Source organism: Cantharellus anzutake (assembly GCF_015039405.1).
Source record: "Cantharellus anzutake strain C23 chromosome Unknown EI90scaffold_3, whole genome shotgun sequence".
Taxonomy (NCBI): Eukaryota; Fungi; Basidiomycota; class Agaricomycetes; order Cantharellales; family Hydnaceae; genus Cantharellus; species Cantharellus anzutake.
Genome location: NW_024066953.1, coordinates 1,649,115 through 1,671,426, shown reverse-complemented (window position 1 = coordinate 1,671,426; position 22,312 = coordinate 1,649,115). Strand labels below are relative to the sequence as shown.

Here is a 22,312-nt window from a genome sequence, read left to right as displayed (position 1 = left end):
TCTCAGCTCCGTCATTCTCTAACCGCTTCGAGGAAGCGGCTCGATCGGGTGCGATGGTGATGTTGGTATCATGAGCGACTGCGCGGGAGGAACATGCTTCATTCACTTAAAAGTTTGTCTCCCTCCAAAAACTTGTAAGGGTAGCAGCCCATTGGTGGGCCTTCGTAATATACACGCGTGTGAGATCGTAACGTCAATCCATGCCCAAACCAGAGCCAGATCAGAGAGTATATATGAAGTCTCGGTGTCTGTCACCTAGCCTTAGCTTCTCTTCAGTATTATCATCCGGAGTGTTATCGTGTAATCCACGCTCTTTGCCCTTCTGCAAGTTCTTGTAATGTAGATAGCCAAGTAGTAGGAATAAGTGTACAATGAGCACTAGATATCCAAATATCGTTAATTATAAGTGTGTGGATGAGGGTAGGTCCTTACCAATAGTGCAGCTAATATTGAGCTTCGTTGTTTTGTAAAAATAAGGAGCATCGTGGTACATCCACATCGCTAATATCCCTCCACAGCCGCTGTTGATGAGTCCTAAAACCAGGATGCAGTGAGCTCAGTCCAAGAGGCATCGACTTTATGGGCGTTACCAAATGCGATAGCTGCAGCACGGCGATAGTGGGGATAGACATTGCTGAATGAGGAAAGTTCATGAAATTAACAAGGAATCAAAATCGCGATGACCTTACTTACTTTGGGATCAACGTGTACACGCAAGGGGAAGCGATGGACATACCAATCGTTTGGGCGAATATCGAGCCATACCTCACATGGACATTTATGCTGTCTGTTTCGAGTCAATCCACTGGAATGCTTATGTTGGGTGAATGATGGATACGAACGGTACATCACGATGAAACCTGCAAGAGTGATGAGACTTGAACCAATCGCAATTAGCACTCTGCAACGATATTTGTCACTGAAATAGGCGGCTGTTATGCTCGCTAATTAAATACTGAAATCAAAATCCGAATGTGCAATGCATGAAACGACGTACAGACAAACGCGCAAGTGAATGGGGGAACCCCATAGAGCTGCGTTTTCGCAGGTGAGTAACCTAGACTTCCCACTACAGTCGGGAGGCTATTTCATCATCAGTCTACTGACGATGATTGGCAGCATGTCAACAACAATCTCACAAGTACGCTATTCCAAAGAGAATGTAACCTGGAGGACACTTGTGATAATATAGTAGCACAGCACGGGAGCGTATATTCAACGCACCAGCAAAGAATGCGGAACTGGCTAGGAGTACAACATGAGGCGCTGTGAGGGCCGACCATACGGTTGAGAACTGGAATCTATCGTCCACTTCCTCGACGGCCATATCTTCTTGAATTACACTTGAGTATGCGGATTTTTCTTCCTCTGTCATGAAGGCGGCACTCGCAATGTCCTTCGGTAGCCAAAAGAACGAGGCGACACCAAATATAACGGTAAAGATGCCCTCCTGTAAAAACAAACGGTTCAATTCCAAGATAGATCTACTTGATAACCAGGGGACGAACTAAGAAGAATATCCAACTATGTGCCGAGATTCAGCATGGTGGAGCAAGACGACAACGAACGCACCTCCAGCTTGGTTTACCACCTTTACCGTCAAGATGAACGATAGCGTAAGCCAAAAGCCCAGAAAAAGCACCCGCGAGGCTCGTAGCACTAAACAACATAGCTATCCGTTTTTGCAACTCGTGCCGCTTGTAAAACTCCGACAGATACAAGATGATCGCCGGAGCCAGGGGCCCTGTGGTAAAATGGGAGTAAACGCTGAGGGCACTATGATGGGCATACCTTCAGCCAGCCCCATAAATAGACGACAAATGATTAATCCGTGGTAGGATGTGACAAAACCTTGTATGTGTATGAATCAAGATCAGGCCCCGATATTTTATGTGAGGGGTTCATTCTTCGGACCTTGGAATGTCTCCACTACTCCCCATGCAACCATAAGGCTAGGAATGAATATATGGGCACCAATCCTCTTAAAAAGGAAGTTCGAGAATATCTCCACGAGTAGGAATGGTACTAGTGGGATTGGATATCAGCGATTGTAATCATTGATCTCCCTTGGGGCTGACCCACTGAAGAAGAGGGTTAGGACGATGGAAAATTGATACGGAGACATGTTGAGGTCTTCTAAAAGCCCTGCCTTTGCAGCATTCCCTGATTGGGCGAGTAATCGTCAGAATTGAAAACTGGGACAAGCGCAGGTATTCACCTAGGTTTGTTTTATCCTTGATATAAAACGATAGATTGGAAGGGGTGTCACGAGGTGGAAGCTTCAGCTCACAATGTAATCCAGGAAGCCTGACAAGAAACTATTTAAATTGAGGCTCATGTTCTCTAGTGAATGGGTTACAAATGAAGGTTGACGTGGTAAGGACAACAAGATCGACTTTGACGCGGGCTCGTCGGGCTGCTGCTGGATCAACGCTGCCTTCAAGGGCGGCAGCATCACTCGGACTGCTGTCACGATGATTCGTACTGCTAAGGTCGAGCTCCCTTTTGTCCTCCGAATCAATATAGGTGGTTTCCGGCTTATCCATTGTAGAGCCTGAGCAAAGTGAGGGAAGAGGAGGGTTTTACGGGATACCCAGTAGACGGCAAACCGTTGGGTACCTATGGTACTTATAGGTTTTCGCGAATGAACTTTCGCACTCTGAGCTCCCAATACTGGCAGAATATACATAGACCGGATGATCTATGGAACCTCGTTGTGGTAGTGAGGGAGTCTCTGAGGAAACCCCACTAGGAATTGTTCCTAGAGCATTCAGATAATACTAACCTTACAGAAATTTGCGTCAGACTTTTTTTTTTCCGGACCAACACTGGGTTAGAAGCCCCGCCAATAGTCTTTCTGATACAACGGATCCATACCCTAGGTAGCTGAAAGCTAGTTACGCCTCCGTCCCTCCAGTGGGCGATACCATGATTTGTTCTGTTACGCCGTAAGACAATAGGCCGCGGTTGTCATAGTCAGGTCTAGATCGAGGCGGGTAAGCAGGATGCCTCATTGCTGTTCCCACCCGACATGCACGAGACGTGAGCGCTCTGATCTCAATTAATAAGACCAGTTTGAACCCCATGCTTCTTGCAACTGAGCGTCTTGCCAGTAAAAGTCGCGACAGCGCAGTTTATGGGAACGTGAGAAATTGTTGTCAAGTCGCTAGTGGACGGCCCCCGACGTGAAATCTATCTCCCGTCCCAGGCATCACCATCAGTCACGGCCGGCAGGCTCCAAGGTTGTTCGTATCTGCCGGCCAAGCCGAATTCCAGAACATTCACCGGGAGCCCACGTATTGACTTAGATAAGCAATATAAAAGGAGTGCTGATTTCGCAGCGCAGGGAGCTGTTATCATTCAAACTCCACCTAGTGAGGAGTGGGAGAAAGAATGGTTGAACTTCTGATGGGCTCGCTCTTTGGGATATGTTCTTATGGGGCTGATCTTCTAAGGTCATAGATCCGATGATAGATCGTTCTAAACTGGAACTTCCTCATCCCGGTCTCAGGTCGAGGATCAGGAGTCAAAACCGGCCAACGGCTGGAAAACTGATGTCAGACAGAGCTGGAGAGCAACATCGTTCAAACACGTCATGCTACGGGGTTATTCGGCTTGCCCTTGGCCGTTGTATGTTTCCATTGTTCTTTCTGCAATCGCATTTCCTGCCGGCCAATGATGTCTGGAGAACACCACAAGAGCGATTCCGCAAGAATGAGCACAAGCACCAGAGTGAAAGGGCCCCAGCCGTTGCCCGCCAAAGTGAATGAAGAACGGCAGCAGAAGCACTGAACCAATAGACGTAGGCTAAGTGGAATGTTCGGAATCATTCCGCTATGATCAGCGAAGCCGGGTGTTTGCTCACACCGGAGATCAAATCAGGGATCAACACGGATGGAAAGGCGCTCCAATAGGAGAGAAGTACCATCCGGGTGTTAAAAGCGCGTACGCGCCATATATCGATTCCGACGGTTGGGGTAGCCCTATTGTCTACATCCTTGGGATCCGCGCCATCCGACTCCTAGTCAGTGTCCAAATGAACAATGCAGAGAGATTTGCGGTGGCTACTGCCATTGTTTCAATCTCGGTTTCACGGTGCCTCTCAATTATAGCAACGATACTCTCTTCTTACATAAAAGCGTCTTTGGTTTTATAATGACCTGTCCTCCAAGTGGGGAATCTTGAGCTCTGCACCAATACACTGCGCGAGGATATGTAATTCGCCAGTGATTGCTCCATTCGTCTGGGTGAGGTTGGTGATAGGGGCATGTCCTCCACATAAATCCTCGGGTATGTATCACCAGCTCGTGGGTGCAGTGGCGATCGAATGGCGCGCAAATCCCCCAGTTTACACCGGGAAAATTTATGTATTCATCCAGACACGACTGTCTTGTCTTCATAAGGATGTTGAGGACGGCCCCGGCTTGCGCCGAGACTTCTGAATTGAGGGCACGGAGTCTGAGAAGCGCAAGAACAGACAGTGTACAACCAACAGAGGATGCGAAAGCAGGAAACCGAGAACCAGCCAGATCACGGGAACACCCAAAGAACCCCTATTGCAAATAAACGGGATCCCAGCCATCTGAAGCCTTCTACTTTAGTAGAGGCTGGGATGCTGCCTACTGAAGCCTCCTCCTACAAGACCGAGTATTCACGACACAAATTCAGATGGAGGTCAATGAAGCACAGCCAGCGCACGTGCAATGAGCACCATTAATCGCGCACTGTCCCGACGGCAGATGAATATGCACTCGGCAAGCACAGAGTAAGTACTTTCGGCAAGGATTCTCAGTGAGTTTGTGATTGGTCCACTAAGAATCGATCATCGGACTAGCAAACTCAATTCCTGCTACTCCGTAAGCGGTCCTGCAAAATTTTCGCCCGTGATTGAATTCATTCTCTGACAAGGTCCTCCATTGAGTATTGCCAATTCTGCATAACCCAGGGTCCTCTAAACTGCCTTCCGATCTTCGCCAGTTCCGCAATGCTTTCCGGTCCACCGCTAGCTTCCGGTTCCTTCACCGGTGGGTAATCAACTTTTCTTCATCCAACCTCTCTTAATTGAATATTTTTAGAGGGACTCTTATACGTTCAACGCGTTGGCATCTGATGTCCAAACACCATCAGAAATGACATCCCAGTCTCGTACTCAATGTATGTCTGATGTCATACATCCGTGCAGCATACGATTGCCACCCCCGCTAACGTTCTTCGAACCATGTGCCTGGATTCTCCTGTCACGTGCATGCTGCATCGGCAACGACATGCGGCACAATTATTAAGGAACGTCATGTCAGGAATATTATAAGATAATCGGATATTTATGGGAACCCCCAATTGTTCACCTTCACCCTCCGTCACGGTAGGACAACGATGGACGTACATGATGAAAAGACTCTCGAAAAACACACCATTGAGGAATCACCCCCAGCCAGCAATCACGAGGCACATGATGGCTCGAGGGACCTCGAGACACACGAAATCCCCCAAAAGTACGCCCGCCTTTTGGCGTTGAGTGCCCTCTTCCCTACATTCTTAACTCTTTACCAGCAATTTTAAGATTGGTATATTATGCCCGCCGAAGCCTCATGAATTCCCTCATTGACGACTTAAACAGTCATCCCTGGCTTAATGCTAAGTGTCTTTCTTGCGGCTCTGGACCAGACTATCGTCAGCACCGCTCTTCCCACAATCGTCAAAGATTTCAACATCTCCTCAGGCTATTCATGGATCGGATCAGCATACCTCCTCACATCTGCCTCCCTTTCGCCGCTATATGGAAAACTAAGCGATCTCATTGGTAGAAAAAAGGTTCTTCTGACAAGTGTAGCCATCTTCATAGTCGGAAGTGCTCTGTGTGGTGCCGCACAGTCATTCGTTATGCTCTCGGTTTGTCGAGGTATTCAGGGCATTGGTGGTGGCGGGATCCTTCAATTAGTCAATACAACGCTTAGCGACATTGTCCCTCTGTCCGAGAGAGGGAAGTGGATTGGATTCATCGGGGCCACGTGGGGAATTGCCAGCGTTCTGGGTCCATTGATCGGTGTGTCAGGGAACTCTTGACTGGATGGTCTCCAAGTGACAATCTGATGCAGGTGGGGCGTTGACTGACGGTGTATCATGGAGGTACGTGTGCCGAAACCAGGTAATCGGCCAAGCAAACATCAAGCTCATAGGTGGTGCTTCTTCATCAATTTGCCGTCTGGGGGGCTCGCGGCGTTCCTATTACTCTTTCTCAGAGTATGTAATCTTAATCTGCCGCTTGCTTCCATTGACTGGCATGGTCCCGACATACTTACATCTTAACAGCTCAACCCGCATCAGCAACGAACAATAAAACAACATGTCCGAACCTTCGACTTTCTGGGCCTCTTTCTAATGGTGACTGGCGTCGTCCTTCTTCTCCTTGGGTTCAACTCAAGCCAGTCTTCATGGGGTGCGTGTAAATATTGACAAATTGATGTCCGATTAATCCAGAACCCATCAGGCTCCACGACGATCGTGTTGCTGGCAGCCGGTGCTGCCCTCATTATCTTTGGAGCTGTTAATGAAGTTTTTACAAGCCGGGAGCCGATCCTTCCCCCTCGTTTGTTCAGGACTCGAACGCCCACGATTATTCTCGCGAGCACATTCGCTCACGCACTATCTTTCTTTAGCGTGTCGTACTAGTATGTAATGCATATTGGAGCGATGTGATTGTGCATCTAATTTATGATTGGATTTCCCAGCCTTCCACTGTACTTCCAAGTACTAGGGTCATCTGCTCTGTACGTCCCTCATGTTTTGGTCGTGGACTCGCTCAATTGATCCCATGCTCTAGAATGTCGGGTGTCCGAATGATTTCATACTTATGTGGAGGCTCACTCCTTGCCGTCTTATCCGGCCAGGTTATCTCTGGTGTTGGGAGATACCGGGAGGTGATGTGGTTCGGTTATGTTAGTCTTGGGCCTGGTTATCATTCATTAAATCGCTAACTTCATTTCATCGAACTAGGGTTTTATGGCATTGGGCGTTGGTTTAATGATGACGTTAGATAATGGTTCAAGCCTGTATGTCTTAGCCTGCGAATGGCCACCTCCAAGCATAACTAATACACCGATTGATTCAGAGCTCAACAAGAGATTTACCTTTGTATCGCTGCACTTGGGACAGGATGTTTATTCCAAACTCCTCTCATCGCACTTCAAGCTGCTATGCCTCTCAAGGACATGGCAACAAGCACGGGCGCGTTTACACTCCTTCGTACGCTTGGAGGGACAATTGGAATTTCGATTGGGGATGCTATCTACTCGTCAGAGCTGGAGAAGAGGCTACGACGGATCCCAGATATCGGAAGTTTCTTGAATGGGCGAACGATCCATCAATTGACCAATGATGTCAAGGGTTTGACCCAGATTCAGGTATGTTGGATGGGGCTTCTCACTCGGTTCCATTTTCGAGTGATTTTTCATCCACAGCCCCCATCCCTCAGGGAACAGATACTTGAGGCATATACGAAGAGTGTGTCATTTATTTGGTATGCAAATTTAGACCCAGGCTGCTATTTCCATCTGAGATGGCACGATGCCCCTAGGCTTGTCTACACTCCTATCTTGAGTGCCACCTTCGTTTCTGGTGTGTGATCGAAATTGATTACGCAACTTCGCAATCAATCTTCTTCCTTCCAGTCCTTTTTGTTCGCCAGTACTCGTTGAAACGGAATATCGTTCGAACTGGGAGAGGAGAGGAGCCTCAGGCTGGTCGAGCTACTGGGCCTGCACTCAGGGCCAATAATGAGAGGCCAGCGCTACAGGATGGTTCTTCATCTGGAGTTCGTGTCCCTGTAGATGTCAAGTATTCCGCTAAAAGCTTGGAAGGGACGAGTTAGTCTTCGTTGTGCTGGGAATTTCAACCATTTCATTTGTTACGCGAGCGGAAAAACCCACTCAAGTTTCGCTACTCCGTAGCGGGTCCTACGTTTTTTTCTCTCCCAAACTCAATTGTCCTATCACAGGGTCCTGTATGACCCCCAAACCCAGGGTCCATTCTCTGCCTCATACAGTTAGTTCTATTCCGCTTGCTGCATGGCTCCAGTGTAAATTACGTGGTCCTGAAATCAGAGTATGTGGTGTGTTTACAGAGCGAGAGCGAATCTCGGGCTTCGTCTCAGCCAATAGCAACGTTAGTAGCGGGATCTGCCGCTTCAGGCGGCCTTCCCCAGTTATTCCCGCTACTCCGTAGCGGGTCCTGTAAATTTAGGGTGCACAGGTCCTCTGTAACCTAAGGTCCTCTTTTCCCATTATGACAATGACAATATAATTCGGTCCACTCATAACTCCGTACCCAGTCGGCTCCGACTCTGCATGGAAAACACGGTTGTGAAGAATGTACTGAAGATAGTAGGGGAAGGGTGTTCTGGAACGGTGGTAACGCAAAGAGTGAAGATACGACCATAAATCCAAAACCAAACGTCGAAAGGCAGTTGTGAAGAGAGTAGCGGGCCCTTGCCGCGGCAGGCGGCGTCCACCAGTTATTGTCTTGTGACGTGTTTTGGAGACCGGATCGTGACTGCTACGTCAGCCCGTCTCATCGTTACTCCAATCATACTGCAGTGAACCTGGATTGTAGGTCCAAGACAGAACAGAACATCCTTTCAGAACGCCTTCGGTCAAGTGTGACACTGATATCGTGTCTAAGAGTCAGTTGAACCTCAGGACCATAACCTAACGATGTCTTCGCGCATCAGCAACTTACAGCTACCACCTAATGAGCGCAAAGCTTCTATTCCTCAAAGCACGCATGAACTGCCCGACCCCAACAGTCCGACCGCTGATCAAGGGTCCGATCGCGCCTCGGCCACTGGCTCACCTATATCGAAACTTCCTGGAGAACTGCTCTTGATGATTTTCCAGTACCACCAGAGACAGAAGGTTACCTATAACCGCGACGATCCTTCATTCGTCAAGTATCGGGGGACAATCGCGTCGACCTGCGCCGCATGGAGAGGCCTGGCTCTTGGCATATCAACTTGGGTGAGATAGTTCTAGAGGCCCTTTCAAGTTTGTTGAGTCTAAACGCATGCGAGAACAGTGGAATATTCTTGTGTATGACGGTTCACAACGCTCGGGTGAGATGTGCGGTCTTTACATGGAGCGTGCGGGACACTCGAACATCTATCTGGGCGTCGAGAACGGGAGAGAATGGGATGACGACGTCGCCAAGGATTGGATGAAAATTCATGCAAACTCCCTCGCGCGCTGCAATCATTTAAACATCAGATTGTTCAATTCATCTCGATTCCAACTCCCCGTTCCGTTGCCTGCACTGCGAAGGTACGAATGTACTACAGACGGATTCTCCAATTCAAGTATTCCTGGTTCTCATCCTTCATTGGAGAGAATAACTCTCTCGAACGTCAGGAATTCATATTTCCCCTGGGCACCTTTGGGTGATGCGTGTGGCCTCACTCATTTGGAAATTTATCTTCCGTGTGCTGGTACACCGATGGGGTTGGCCCCTTTTCTCACCTCATGCCACGACCTCAAATTCCTGGCGCTGACTTTAGGGGGGCCGGGCATATTCGGGGACGAGTTGAGAGTAACGCTTCCTTCGCTAGAATCCCTCCAGGTGTACGGATCTGCATTCGAGATATTTGGCAGATATGTGAGCGCGCCTCAGCTAAAGCGGCTAAGGCTAGACACGCAATCTATGCGGGGAGACTTTGGGCCTGCGCTGCGTACATTTCCATCCCTCGAGCACCTAGAGACTCCTCTTTCGCCCTATATCACAACCGCACCTCTTTTGGAACTCATCCCGAGGCTATCCATCCTAAGGTTGATTCGCGTCTCAGAGACTGATCTACACTCCTTTTTGGAAATCGTCAATTCTTTGACCGAACTCGCTACGTCCTACACACTGCATCCTCCCAACAACAAATCCTGGTTCCGCTTACGAAGCTTCGAGATTTCGCTTAGGCTGAGAAGGGATATTTGGGATGCGCTGCGATCCGGTCTATTGCTGGCCATCAAATCGATGCATCGAATACTCGAAATAGCATCATCAGGAGAAGCATTTCAAACGCGGGTGGAGATCAGCATCAAACATATGGATAACTCATTGACCGACCCTACGACTTCCGAATTGCCGCATCATGATGTCCTTGTGTATGGTGCACTACCCCAGCACGAGGTTTGGAATGTGTGGGATGAATGTAGCTGAATACAGTAGGCGTGTGGTTTGGAGAAAGGTATGTTCTGCCAGAGAAGGTCCTCGTTTCTTGAGAGAAGATGTTGTGAACTGTATTTCTGAGTACTCTATGGCTTCAAAGTAATGTGCCAGCAACACTGGTCACGGCGACTATTGCAAAATGCAGTATCGTCACAATCCGCGTTTCAATTCTCAAGTACTCGACGCCAGTAGGGATGAGAGATCATCAAGTTGTCTTAACTTCACCCGCAAAATACATGAAAGTCATTATTATCTGCTAGCTTCTGCGACCCTATATGCATCGGAAACATCATGTTTGATGTGTAAAACCTAAGGAGTTATTCTGGCTGACAGTTAAGTGATGCCCAGCCAGAGCCGAAGATGGCATACCTCAATATCAAGACCGTCCAAGTTGACACATGAGATTGATCGTGAGCATGTCGGGAATAACGACAGTAAACTGATCATAAAGATGCCAGTGGTCATTATAACCAGTGTACTGGTCCACTGGCTCAATGCCCAGCTTTATCTGCTATGCTTCCAAGCTAAAAATGTGATTGGCCCCTTGGCATGCTGAGGCGGAGAACCGACGCATCACTCCTGTCCATCAGTTGGACAAATACGAGTCCTCTGTTCCTATTGAGGAGCTCACTGTGGTGTTAGTTCCGCAATGCTGAGATCAAGGCGCGAGTTACGGAGCTAGCCGTATTGTGGCAAACTGTGCAGTTCTCTGAGCTTGATTTGAATCCGCATTCTCCAGGCTTGTAAGGAATTCGAGGTTGTCGTAACGTCAGTGTGCATTGCTAAGCTGGAACTGTCGTCTAGTCCCTAAGATCCCTCCGAGGCCTCTCCATTATGCCTGCCCCACGTCACATTTTGCCGCGGCGTCTCGCCCATGCATCCAAGGACGGTGTCAAACTGTTCGGCAAATGGGAGACACAAGAGTCAGTCGAGTTTTGACCACACGAACGATATTACAGTGCTGATGTAAACCCTTTGATGACTTTGGACGTGTTTCCGAAATCCAGCATCGAGGTCAAAGATATTTCGCTGACCGACTACATCCAGATTCGTCATGCTGTCTGGGTGCCTCACACTGCTGGGAGATATGCCAAGCAGAAATTCAGGAAGGCGCAGATGCCTATCGTGGAACGCCTTGTCGACAGGTGCGGTGTTGTTCTTATCTATGCTGACTATCGAAGCTGACCCAATACTGACACGCGAAATTCGTGTTTACCAACCATCACTCGGCACCGTTCAATTTGTGTGAACCTCTTCGACGTTTCTACTCGGTGTTAGTCTCATGATGAATGGCCGTAATAATGGCAAGAAATTATTGGCCATCCGTATTGTGGCACACGCTTTCGAAATTGTCAATCTCCTCACCGACCAAAACCCTATTCAAGTTCTCGTGGACGCTATCGTAAACACTGGTCCTCGTGAAGATAGCACTCGCATAGGTTCTCAGGGTACCGTTCGCCGTCAGGCAGTTGATGTCTCGCCACTTCGTCGTGTTAACCAAGCGATCGCCCTCATCACCATTGGCGTACGTTCGAGCACCATTCTATACGTCTTGTCGATGAGCTAATCAACTCTATATCGCCTTAGACTCGTGAGAGTGCTTTCCGTAACGTCAAATCTATTGCTGAGTGTCTTGCGGACGAGCTCATCAATGCCGCAAAAGGCTCGTCCAACTCATACGCTATCAAGGTTCGTCCCCCCCCCCTCCCTTCGTTTATATCTTGTCTATTGTTCCCTGACCTACCATGGTATGATGGCAACAGAAAAAGGATGAGTTGGAACGTGTCGCCAAGTCTAACCGATAGACATCGTATGCTGCATGTGGTGTTATTTGTATGAGAATCGACGTCCCTATGATTATGACATTCTCATTCGATGCTTTTCTTGCCGCCAGTTTCATGCAGACTGATGCAGAGAGATACCCAGTTCTTGACGTTAAGACGTGGCATTAGAGTGAGTGGGCAAGAAGTTGACTGTCAATCCCATCGTCGTGAAATGCGGAAGGTAACTCTGCAGCCCTTCTATGACACAGTGCTAGTCTGGGGTGACTGAGACGTTAGATGACTCCGGTTTATATTTGTTGTTTTGACTTTTAAGCGATCGATGTAAGGCGCCGGATCTTTCGGTAACACGAGTATCTTGCAAATGCGTTTTACTTGGACGAAGGTGAACGGCCTTGGGTGCATGCATATGTAGTTCTCAACTGGTCGATATATTCCCGCTACTCTGCAGCGGGTCCTGAAAACCTCCGGTGCTACGGGGATGCCGGATGAATGCCCGTGGCCCTTAACGGGAAGAGAGAAGATCTGAAAGACAATTGCTGTTGCCTTTGTATCGTAATTCCATCAGTCAGTCTTGCAGTAATTTGCCGCGTAAGAGGGCGTCTGGCATATTCTAACCCAGTAGACCTCGAAATCCGGAGTCGTGTGGTCAGGGTGGCTTACGTCATCAGTCAATCCATTTACGCCGCCTGTGCTAGGATCACTCATATATATATGATTCAGACTTAGGAATGAACAATTAATGTTGTGGCATAACAGTTCAGCTGATCTCACTTTTTGTCATCTTCGCGTTCCCAGTTTGATTCCCGTTGATATTCTATTTGATTGTAAGTATCCCCATGAGTTGTAATAACACACATGTTGGCAGACTCGTACCCAGTCGGAGGAGCTCCGTGGACGCGCAAAATAATAGCTTTTTTACGCAATGTAAATAAACGTTCTCACACTGGTACGACTGCTTCCGATGCTAGTCACGTTCTGTACTCAATACAAAAGATCACATGGTACGGAGTTAAACAAATATCCGATCACCTACTCCGAAACTTAGCCCGCGACACTTCGCTCCTCCGACTGGGGCAAAATGTAGGTGGCGATGCATCGGAAACACCCGACTCTCACGCTAAGCCTGAATGAGTTGTACATAGAGGTTGCGCAATGTAATTGTTAGTGTTGACACATGCGGTCATTATACCCAACCCAACCCATAGAGACTTGGAAGCACCTTGAGGGTTGTGGAATCGACAACCTGGGCATGTGCAGAAATTAACGCTTCATATAATACTTCTATAGCATTCTGCAGCTGGTGCTTTGGAGTGAAGCGGTACGAGCGTGAGCTGAGGCTATGCAGCCTTTTTTGGCTGCGGGTGTTCGATTCCCACTCAGTGAACCTTTTTTTCTCCTTCTTTACTCCTTAGTGTAAATGGGAGGTTGTTACAATTATTCCTGAGACCATAAAAAAAGGTTCATTGAGTGGGAATCGAACACCCGCAGCCAAAAAAGGCTGCATAGCCTCAGCTCACGCTCGTACCGCTTCACTCCAAAGCACCAGCTGCAGAATGCTATAGAAGTATTATATGAAGCGTTAATTTCTGCACATGCCCAGGTTGTCGATTCCACAACCCTCAAGGTGCTTCCAAGTCTCTATGGGTTGGGTTGGGTATAATGACCGCATGTGTCAACACTAACAATTACATTGCGCAACCTCTATGTACAACTCATTCAGGCTTAGCGTGAGAGTCGGGTGTTTCCGATGCATCGCCACCTACATTTTGCCCCAGTCGGAGGAGCGAAGTGTCGCGGGCTAAGTTTCGGAGTAGGTGATCGGATATTTGTTTAACTCCGTACCATGTGATCTTTTGTATTGAGTACAGAACGTGACTAGCATCGGAAGCAGTCGTACCAGTGTGTCAGGGTTCAGCACCCTGCCTTAGGGTGCCCCGGACTCCCCACCTACTTTACCCCCTTTTATTCTTTGACTGTTGCCTTGTTGTTGCCTTTGTGTGTTGTGTACACGCACGCACGGGATAGCGCGGGAACTTTCTGAGCGAGCAGCTCGCCCAGAATGTTCCCATGGGTCACAGCCACAGTTCTGGGTGAGCAACTCGCCCAGAACGTTCCCACACTTACTGGGCACTGCCACCTGGATGTTCCCTCTGGGTCACACTACACAACTCTAGGAGCTGTATAGTTGTGGGCATGTGACCCATTCCTTTATATAGCAACCATGCGGGGAGATGAGACCTTTACCCTTCTTCTCATCTCATGCCCCGCATAGGCAAGTGTATATATTCCCTTTCTTTTACTATACATCTCATGCCCCGCATAGTGTGAGGACAGGCTAGATGGGGGTTGAGGTCAGGGAGCCTCCGAGTCCGAGGCCGGGCCCTGACACAGTGTGAGAACGTTTATTTACATTGCGTAAAAAAGCTATTATTTTGCGCATCCACGGAGCTCCTCCGACTGGGTACGAGTCTGACATGTTGGTTGGTTCCTGAATACGATATATAAGGTGTTGTTACCTGCACTGCAGGTCACTCTGCCTCCCCCATAATTATGTAAAACGTGCCACTTTTGCTTACGTGTTGTATTCCGCATTGTATTACCTGCACAGCCGTCCGGGTGAAATTACGCCATTTCTGCCACTTGTGCTGATGTGTTCATTTTCCATTTAGGTTTCATGACCTTGTGACTTTTATATTTATAACGTACAATTGGTAGACAAATCAAGTGGAATTGGCAAAACCCAATGTGAGTGTCACCTACAAATCTCTGAGGCTTGATTTTGGGCTCTTTTGGTAGAGGAGAATTAGATCTATCCACGTACCGAGTTTAGGGGTGAATGCCCAACTACTTCAGGAGTTACAGCAACCGTCAAAAAAATCTGCGCGTCAAATCTTGATGGATATATCAGGCAAAACATGTGATTTGCGATTTAGGGAAAAAATCACCGTGTCCCAATGGCACCACCGAAAAAGGATATTACTCATCGTTCTATTGTTATAGAGGCTGCACATGCATATAGTGGGCAGACACCTCAAACCCGCAGCCAAGGATCTAATCATCACGATGCCTAACTCGACGAGCACACACGATATTTCAGCAGTAACCCAGCTGTCTGCATGCACCATCCACGAGGATTGTAATCCTGTTGGAATCCGCAAGTGACCAGAACCTGCCGGAATATTCTGGATTATTGTGGGAAATCCCCAGATAATACATTTCGTGTATGTATAAATACGCACAGACGTGCGTTGACAAGATAGTTTCTAGCTTACCTCTGATTGATCGCGAGTTGAGTATTGCCTTATCAGGAATCCCCTGACCACCTTTGCTGAGACCCGTGGCCGACGACGCTCTTAGTATTCATGCTATATCATTATTATCCATGCCTCACATGAGTACGGAAGAGGCTCTTGCGAACCTGAAGACCCCCGCACCACGAGCGCTAAATGCCGAATGTATTGACACCGAAATTGACCCTGATTTCCGACCATTTTTGGACAATCACGAGATCCAACTCGGGTCATGCATCCAAATCTGACGCGCAGATTTTTTTGACGGTTGCTGTAATATGAAGAACTCTGCCCTTCGCAATGTCAGCGCTTAGTCCAAGCACACCTGAATGCGCGCCCAGCGCTTACCTGGCCAAAATTCCCCTTACTTGTATCTGCACCCCTACCTGCCTTACTCGTCGTGCTAGGCTGCGTCCGATGACACAGCCACAGCCTGCATCTGCTAAAATACTGTGTCGTACTCATGAATTGGCATGTCAGCCTGCAATGCGGCCCATTCTTGAAGGGATGCAGCAGACACATGCCCAACTGCGCAGCTCTTGGTCCAACCCCCCCACTGCTGCTGCACCCCCACTTGCCCTGCCGCATGGGCGCTTTGGGCAAGGGAAGGAGATTTATTAGTCGATTGTAAGGTTGGTTGAGGTTCCGACCTTGGTGTTGACTCCTGCTATCCTCAAGCTGTCAGGAATTAGGCAGTATAGAGCTGTAATTTCGACAGGGGAGGAGAAGAGTGAAAACCTGTTTCACCCTTCCCCGCAATTTATATACATTGTTTACATCGAGAAATAAAGAGTAATAAACAATGAAAGAAAGAAAGCGTGCACAGCACGCATCACCACACATCCATTCCCTACATCGATACTATTGACCAATTTTCAGTGCGCTTGTCTTATCCTCATTTGTACACTTGTCCCCCCCCAAGTCGCTGTCCTGATGTCCTCTTTCTGCTCCCCATTTTCCTATTTGTTTCCTATTATCCGGAACACTTCCGCTATTGTCTCCACACACTTGACATAGCCCGATGCCATGATTTGGGATCTCTCCTGAGCATAGAACATCTATGCACTCTTTTTGTGTGGAATAATGATTTAATCATGGTTCACTTTTTCCTGTACAACTGACTAGGGTGTTGAAAAGCAGTGCAGGTCAGCGCGTGCGAAGGCACGCACTCTAGTGAAAATCCTCAAGGAGATAATTACGTTTTTGTGCCGCAAACTTTCTCTAGAGACTCATGCTGCGGTGTACATAGCGTCATGAGCAAACAGCATGAGAGCTGGCCTGCCTAGTGCTTAAAAAGACTTGTACACTACCGGACTTAACCTTAGCTTAGCGACCCCCACCAGAATGCTGTGTGCTAAGTAGTTTCAGGACGTCCTAGGACGTCCCAGATATTCTCACAGGTCCATTTTTGGCAGCAAGCCGCTTCACCAGGACATCCCAGGACGTCCACAGTGAAATAGGCCATTTAGGCCCTATCTGAAGCGCAAAAAAACACCCCTTGATAGGGTCTGATACTTAGCTGACTAGTCTGAAGCCGCGGGGTAATGATTTATCATCATCATCAACACTAGTACTGGTCTTGGAGAAAACATCCTTGTATAGACATGAAGTACTAGCATACGATTTGCCTCTTGTTATCCCAAATCTAATTGTTGCCGACAATGCTCTCATGCTCCTTCTCATCGACGTATTCTCGAACTTCATTGATAGTGTATACCGGCTTAGCTCCCGCACTGGCAGAAACCTGGAACTGGAACACCACGTCCTTCTTGTCCACATCCTTTGCGCGATACCATTCAGACGTGATCATGTTACCATTCTCGTTGCAGTTGTCGTAAGCTTTCTCAGCCACCGTTTTCTGGGCTTTCCCACTCTCTTGAATGTCCTTGACCTCTTTAGCGGAGGGCTTGTACACGCTAGCCTTGTACCCGCCTATGTATGGATTGCAGAATCCCTGGGGAGTTTTAGAACATTAGCGGCCGGCATCGATTTTGGTATTTTGGTGTAGGAGTGGGCCGCGACCCCATAGAATAACTCACAAGTCCAAGGTAGAAGTGATTGTTGTGGTCCACGTTGATGTAGAAGGAGTGGCCTCCGGTCACTCCCTGCATGACGGTGTTGTCTCCCTCGCAACAAGTGAACGTCATCACTGAGAACGGATCGATGCGCTTCGGTGGGTCATCGTACCGCCCTGAAGAGAAGAAGCTGGCCATGGTCAAGATGGGAAAGTCGGTCTTGTTCTCGACGGTGCAGACGAGCCAGCGGTCCTTGTTGTTCTTGAGCGAGGCCTTTGGCTCCGCTGGGGCCCTGTTTGCGATCTACATATTGAGTACGTTAGCTTTCAACCTGAAGTCTTGATAACAGTAATGACGAATAGTGTATACTGGCTAGAAAAATGTGTTCATGCCAACAGGGTTGACTTACGTTCTTCACCGAGTTTGTGAAGCTCGCAAGCCCCGAAAGAACTGTCACAACCGGGGCGAACTCCGCGGCGATAGCTAATGCCATGGCTGGTTTCGTTTGGCAGGAAGTCTGGCAAGGAGAATTGTACTTGACTAGAGTGTTGGTGAAGCACGAGAATGAAGAAAACAACGGGTCTGAGAACTTATATACTATAGCCCAGGCACGCTCTACCAACCGGACGCTTAGTGGAACTCATGAACCTGGCGGAGTGTGTCATCCGCAGGGCCGATACTACAGCCCGGGCATGCTCCGCCGACCGGACCTGCGGTGGTGAGATCAAATTACCGACGCCACCCCCGCTTCATTCCCGTCCTGATGACCCCACCACCTTCAAGTGTCATCCGCATTGTATTTGTAAACTCAATATTCTCACGAGCCCCCGCAAGGCTTCAGGGGTGGCCAAGGCCGCAGGTGTTGGTCCTTAGGTAGGCAGGATACCAGCCTCTATAGATAGAGTCCTTAGGATTGTAGACTAGAGACAACTCAGAATCGCAAGGGTCATCACGAGAACGCACACACGCGTATTAGCCCGTAAACGTACAGATGAGCGTGCCAACAGCTCACGAGAAGGATATTATGTATCTCAGTCACCATCACTAGTCTGCAAGCGTGACCCGGGACGCGTGCAGCAACGAGTAAAATAGAGCCCATGTTTCGCGTCCCTCATTGATCGTATACCCGTCGGATCTCGCTGCAACAGTACTGTCAAAGCGGCTTTCCACCGAGCTGAACTACCTGAGGACACGCCAATGCACCATATGCATAATTTGTCATACAGGCACACACCAAGCATAATAGGACGAGACATCAAAATCCAGGGATGTGAGCGAAATCATATCCTACGATCCTGCGAAAGCCGTGTGCTGCCGGAGTAGGTATTGTACTTTTGAGACTAATATCCAATAAGCAAGAAATCCAGAGGACAACGAAGATGATGGGTTTATCCCGCCGTTCAAGGGCTGACATCGAGAAGCTTGACCTCTGCCAAGCGTGAATGAGTTGTCAGCAGTGAGGTAATCGTGGCTTGCATTATCACTCACCGAAGTATAATGTGGAGTTAGACGGAATATCCTAAGAGAGTATAAAACCTTCAGCTTGTGGTCGCAATTGACACCAATGTATACGCACTCCTGTCTTCCGGTTCCCATAGCCCATCTCTGGGGGAACTTCAAGTTTCCGCTCACCGCCCACATGCATGCCAGTCAAACCTTCATCCCATCCCTTAATGACCTCGCCGGCGCCAAGCTTGAACTTGAACTGGGAGAGATGAATGAGTGACATTGCGGACCCATTGAAACATGAGATGTACCGGCTTGCCCTTGACGTTCTGATCCCAAATCTTTCCTGCTTTCGAACGGAGAATGTATCGCATTGAGAGCGTCTTCCCCGGCTTCGCGGCAGGCCCACTTCCAACCAACTTATCCTCTACCTTCACCCCCCCTTTAGTTACAGTCCTCGCCTAGTCGAAACAAGTGAGCCAACAACTCTGAAAACATCGAATGGCTAGTCCTACTGATTTGTCACCCCCCGCTTTCACTGGTTCCGTTTCACCGGCTTCAGTAGTCTTCTTTGCCTCTTTTTGTGATGGCGTCTCCTTCGGGCCACTACCATCCTTCTTCACTGGGGTATCCTTCACGCCCCCTTTCTGTGATGGCGTCTCCTTTGGGACGGTACCATCCTTCTTTACCGGAGTGTCCTTCACGCTCGCTTTCTGTGACGGCGTCTCCTTTGGGACCTTGCCATCCTTCTTCACTGGAGTATCCTTCCCACCCGCTTTCTGTGACGGCGTCTCCTTCGGGACGCCGCTATCCTTCTTCACTGGAGTGTCTTTTCCACTCTCCTTCTGCGACTTTCCTGCTTTGGATTTCTTTGCCGGAGTGTCAGCTGGAGTTAGTTTGTCCTCCTTTGAAGGAGATCCCTTCAGAGTCTCTCCCTTTTTCGCTGGTGTTGCTACAATCTTTGGGGCTCCGTCAGCAGTCTTGATCTTCTTCCTTGCTTCGTCGACTCCGGATGGACCAGCGTCCTCAGCCGGTCGCTTGTTCTTGGTCTTGAGGACTGCATCGCTCGAAGCATTCTTAGGCTCCTTCGTTCTCTGCTTGTCGTCGCGGATTAGGTCTGCAAGGAAGCTAAAATTTCGAATGAGATTGGAACAAGAGGATGAGGGGCAGGGATATGAAAGGGTGATTGCGACAACAAGGTGGTTACGCACGCGTCTCGCTCCTCATCATCCATAGCATCAATCTCACTGCCGAAGTCGTCCTCATCATCGGAGGGCAGATCTACAGGCAATTGGACTGCATGCAAAAAGTGAGCATGAATGCGGCGAGTTTCTGACTCCGGTCGCTTACGAATGATGTTTCCAGAAAGATAAACCGAGCTTGAATATGAGATGATCAATGCTACAGCTGAGAAAAGTGACATTGAGGGTTTTGCTTACTTCTTTCCAGTGATTTCAAAGGAGACCTTTTGACCCTCAGGAATGACCAGCCTGACAGGCTGATGTTCAATCTATCAACACGTTAAGGTCATAAGTGGGGAGCCAAGCAGAGCGGAAGGACGAGCGTAAAGAATTAAGGGCACTGACTACTCCAGGAATAAAGTTTGCAATGACAGCCGAGTTCACTTCCTCCTCCCCAACGCTCTTGGAGCTCTCGCCATCCTCAGACCCATCATTCTCATCAGGAGCGGAATAGAAGATCTTCAGCGAAGAACGGCTATTGTCCACGAGATCCTCGTGTAGCGAGACTTGTTTAATGTTGATGTCTGCCTCAGCCTCGAGGACAAAATTTTTGCCTGGTTGAATGAGGAATGAGCTAAAAGGGTGCCACAATGTCAGAGTTACATCCACTTGATTAGTGTTCACCAACGTACATGACGCCAGCTGAGGTGCTCATTCTTCGAAAGAGGACTTGTGTTCAGCGGTTGTTCAGTGGATGTGGCTTGAAAAAATGCCAAAAGGTGAGTTGTTGTACCTTATTTGTACCGGAGGGTACCCGATCACCCCACAATTCAACGCTTGCATTTTCCCTTAGTGTTGGGCAACTAGTGCTGCCAAGTCCGTCAACTCGGCCTTAGCCTCAATCTCCAATGTCACTGGGGTACTCTGTCGCCCAGCTCTCCGCTCTACAAGAATGCTGGTGGTATCTGGACGCGACCGTCCCTGATGCCCTTCCTACCAAAACATTTTGTGCTTGTGCTTTCACAAATCACTCTGGAGTCTGAACTTGCACGCATTCCAAAGGGAGGTGGTAGCTTATGGAATTGGAGCAAGGAGCACCATCACGTACTGTTCGTTGAACCTATCTTGTCCCAAAATAATGGGATTGGCTTCGAAGCGGACGACTGTCGAAAGGCATGCTGGTCCGCAGTCATAAAGATCTCTAGCCCTCTATTTCTTGCCCTTTTTTTGTAAAATTTTACTACACGTCACCCGCACTGGTGAGGGCTCGTTGTCCCTCCTATAATACTCGGCTATGTTTGATCCGCCTGTAACATCCAGTGTTGCACGGACATTGTCCCAAATGGTCACATGGTCCGAAATCCGAATGTCTGATTCAGTAGACGATGTTTTTCCCATGGTCCCATGGTCCGATCAGCATCCGTTGGCTGAAGCGTGTCAAGCACCCATTTTCCATGTAATGAATTTTTATAAGACTCCGATGTCCAAATGCTGCATTTGTCTATCTTTGCGGAATCAAGAACAACTTCCCATGCACATACCATGACGGTCTTTTGCTTCCAGCCCTAGTTCACCGTGTCGGGAGCATGCAATAAAAACCTAGGGTACAATCCTAAGTGTTTCATCTCTCTTTCTCACCCTGCTTGACACCTGGGATGGGCCGCAAAAGCCCCTTGCGTCAGTGGTTTCTCGACCTCGAGGAGAAGATTGGAAACAATAAAAGCCACACTATTCACAAATGCAATTTTTGCATAAATGCCCAAACGGCAAGACTGGAGGAGGAGAACTTCCGTGAGTTTACAGCTGGTTCAGCACCTCGTCACTCACTTAGTCAACTTCATATGAGAGGTAAACTCCCCATCCGTCCATGCACTTTGCGTGAATGCTAACATCAGACTCTAACAGCAATCCCTCTTTGCTCTGAGATACAGGGCTCTGTTGAACGGCTTGCACGTCATATTGAAACCTGTGAGCATGCAACCACAGATGCGCGTGCAATGGGGAAAACTTGGCTTGATCAACATCTCCCTGGCCGACAACTTCGCCTCAACTTGCCTTTACTCCAAATTTCACCTGCCGCTAGTCCCTTGATATCTCCTCATTCACCTACATCCCATTCCCCCGGGCATTCACCATCTCCAACACATCTTACACCCCCTTTACAAATTGGCCGGCGCGGTAGCTATTCATCTTTGTCTGAGGGAATTTCCGATATCCCCCCGCTCCCCAAGAAGCAACAGGAGGATCTAGAAAGACAGTTTCTCCGCGTTATAATCTCTGCTGGGATATCATTCCGACTGCCTGACGACCCCGAAATGGTGAAGTTTGTGCACATGCTCAACCCTGCATTCAAGCTACCGCAACGAAACAAAGTTTCAGGACCTCTTCTC

The 22,312-nt window shown here is 48.5% G+C and overlaps 7 protein-coding genes across 7 annotated transcripts; 4 read left to right on the top strand and 3 right to left on the bottom strand.

The window, feature by feature from the left end:
- Positions 1-99: 99 nt before the first annotated feature.
- Positions 100-2,952, bottom strand: EI90DRAFT_2988739 (major facilitator superfamily domain-containing protein). Its single transcript, XM_039056050.1, has 17 exons — positions 2,878-2,952; positions 2,786-2,806; positions 2,291-2,701; positions 2,219-2,234; positions 2,083-2,163; positions 1,915-2,025; positions 1,792-1,851; positions 1,573-1,744; positions 1,509-1,524; positions 1,225-1,450; positions 1,140-1,167; positions 998-1,083; positions 843-944; positions 694-787; positions 591-634; positions 433-534; positions 100-378 (listed from the first exon to the last, which is right to left on the bottom strand). The coding sequence occupies exons 3-17, from the start codon at positions 2,687-2,689 to the stop codon at positions 221-223; spliced, it is 1,695 nt and encodes a 564-aa protein (XP_038922866.1). The 5' UTR covers positions 2,690-2,701; positions 2,786-2,806; positions 2,878-2,952; the 3' UTR covers positions 100-220.
- A 726-nt stretch (positions 2,953-3,678) lies between these two features.
- Positions 3,679-4,442, top strand: EI90DRAFT_3011740 (uncharacterized protein; the record flags this gene model as incomplete). The annotated part of the gene is made up of 3 exons (XM_039056505.1): positions 3,679-3,762; positions 3,845-4,024; positions 4,140-4,442. The coding sequence occupies 3 exons, from the start codon at positions 3,679-3,681 to the stop codon at positions 4,440-4,442; spliced, it is 567 nt and encodes a 188-aa protein (XP_038922865.1).
- Positions 4,443-5,400: 958 nt separating this feature from the next.
- On the top strand, positions 5,401-7,968 carry EI90DRAFT_2965322 (major facilitator superfamily domain-containing protein). Its single transcript, XM_039055521.1, has 13 exons — positions 5,401-5,564; positions 5,618-6,043; positions 6,096-6,126; positions 6,177-6,240; positions 6,310-6,436; positions 6,488-6,668; positions 6,729-6,767; positions 6,821-6,935; positions 6,994-7,049; positions 7,109-7,400; positions 7,458-7,516; positions 7,574-7,614; positions 7,668-7,968. Exons 2-13 carry the CDS (start codon positions 5,632-5,634, stop codon positions 7,865-7,867), a joined length of 1,617 nt encoding a protein of 538 aa, XP_038922864.1. The 5' UTR covers positions 5,401-5,564; positions 5,618-5,631; the 3' UTR covers positions 7,868-7,968.
- Positions 7,969-8,516: 548 nt separating this feature from the next.
- Positions 8,517-10,372, top strand: EI90DRAFT_1316628 (uncharacterized protein). The gene is made up of 2 exons (XM_039051662.1): positions 8,517-9,011; positions 9,070-10,372. The coding sequence occupies exons 1-2, from the start codon at positions 8,709-8,711 to the stop codon at positions 10,195-10,197; spliced, it is 1,431 nt and encodes a 476-aa protein (XP_038922863.1). The 5' UTR covers positions 8,517-8,708; the 3' UTR covers positions 10,198-10,372.
- Positions 10,373-11,012: 640 nt separating this feature from the next.
- Positions 11,013-12,011, top strand: EI90DRAFT_2965321 (ribosomal protein S7 domain-containing protein; the record flags this gene model as incomplete). Its single annotated transcript, XM_039055520.1, has 5 exons — positions 11,013-11,129; positions 11,214-11,351; positions 11,485-11,731; positions 11,794-11,895; positions 11,970-12,011. The coding sequence occupies exons 1-5, from the start codon at positions 11,041-11,043 to the stop codon at positions 12,009-12,011; spliced, it is 618 nt and encodes a 205-aa protein (XP_038922862.1). The 5' UTR covers positions 11,013-11,040.
- Positions 12,012-16,925: 4,914 nt separating this feature from the next.
- Positions 16,926-17,788, bottom strand: EI90DRAFT_3011737 (uncharacterized protein; the record flags this gene model as incomplete). Its single annotated transcript, XM_039056504.1, has 3 exons — positions 16,926-17,234; positions 17,320-17,598; positions 17,705-17,788. 3 exons carry the CDS (start codon positions 17,786-17,788, stop codon positions 16,926-16,928), a joined length of 672 nt encoding a protein of 223 aa, XP_038922861.1.
- A 484-nt stretch (positions 17,789-18,272) lies between these two features.
- On the bottom strand, positions 18,273-20,723 carry EI90DRAFT_2965318 (uncharacterized protein). The gene is made up of 10 exons (XM_039055519.1): positions 20,615-20,723; positions 20,328-20,556; positions 20,181-20,251; positions 20,092-20,120; positions 19,953-20,037; positions 19,257-19,869; positions 19,053-19,202; positions 18,872-19,000; positions 18,784-18,814; positions 18,273-18,724 (listed from the first exon to the last, which is right to left on the bottom strand). The coding sequence occupies exons 1-10, from the start codon at positions 20,635-20,637 to the stop codon at positions 18,696-18,698; spliced, it is 1,389 nt and encodes a 462-aa protein (XP_038922860.1). The 5' UTR covers positions 20,638-20,723; the 3' UTR covers positions 18,273-18,695.
- Between the last annotated feature and the right edge of the window lie 1,589 nt (positions 20,724-22,312).

Excerpts from the sequence above, each read along its gene's own strand:
- EI90DRAFT_2988739 (XM_039056050.1), bottom strand. The coding sequence starts at position 2,689 with ATGTATATTCTGCCAGTATTGGGAGCTCAGAGTGCGAAAGTTCATTCG. Across the intron at positions 788-842 it reads AGGTTTCATCGTGATGTACC|ACAGCATAAATGTCCATGTG; the intron begins GTTCGTATCCAT and ends GACTCGAAACAG. Across the intron at positions 379-432 it reads CAATATTAGCTGCACTATTG|TGCTCATTGTACACTTATTC; the intron begins GTAAGGACCTAC and ends TTGGATATCTAG.
- EI90DRAFT_2965322 (XM_039055521.1), top strand. The coding sequence starts at position 5,632 with ATGCTAAGTGTCTTTCTTGCGGCTCTGGACCAGACTATCGTCAGCACC. Across the intron at positions 6,241-6,309 it reads TCCTATTACTCTTTCTCAGA|CTCAACCCGCATCAGCAACG; the intron begins GTATGTAATCTT and ends ACATCTTAACAG. Across the intron at positions 6,437-6,487 it reads CTCAAGCCAGTCTTCATGGG|GCTCCACGACGATCGTGTTG; the intron begins GTGCGTGTAAAT and ends AGAACCCATCAG.
- EI90DRAFT_1316628 (XM_039051662.1), top strand. The coding sequence starts at position 8,709 with ATGTCTTCGCGCATCAGCAACTTACAGCTACCACCTAATGAGCGCAAA. Across the intron at positions 9,012-9,069 it reads CTCTTGGCATATCAACTTGG|TGGAATATTCTTGTGTATGA; the intron begins GTGAGATAGTTC and ends ATGCGAGAACAG.
- EI90DRAFT_2965318 (XM_039055519.1), bottom strand. The coding sequence starts at position 20,637 with ATGAGCACCTCAGCTGGCGTCAT. Across the intron at positions 20,252-20,327 it reads CAAACTTTATTCCTGGAGTA|ATTGAACATCAGCCTGTCAG; the intron begins GTCAGTGCCCTT and ends ACGTGTTGATAG. Across the intron at positions 18,725-18,783 it reads TAACTCCACATTATACTTCG|AGGTCAAGCTTCTCGATGTC; the intron begins GTGAGTGATAAT and ends CACGCTTGGCAG.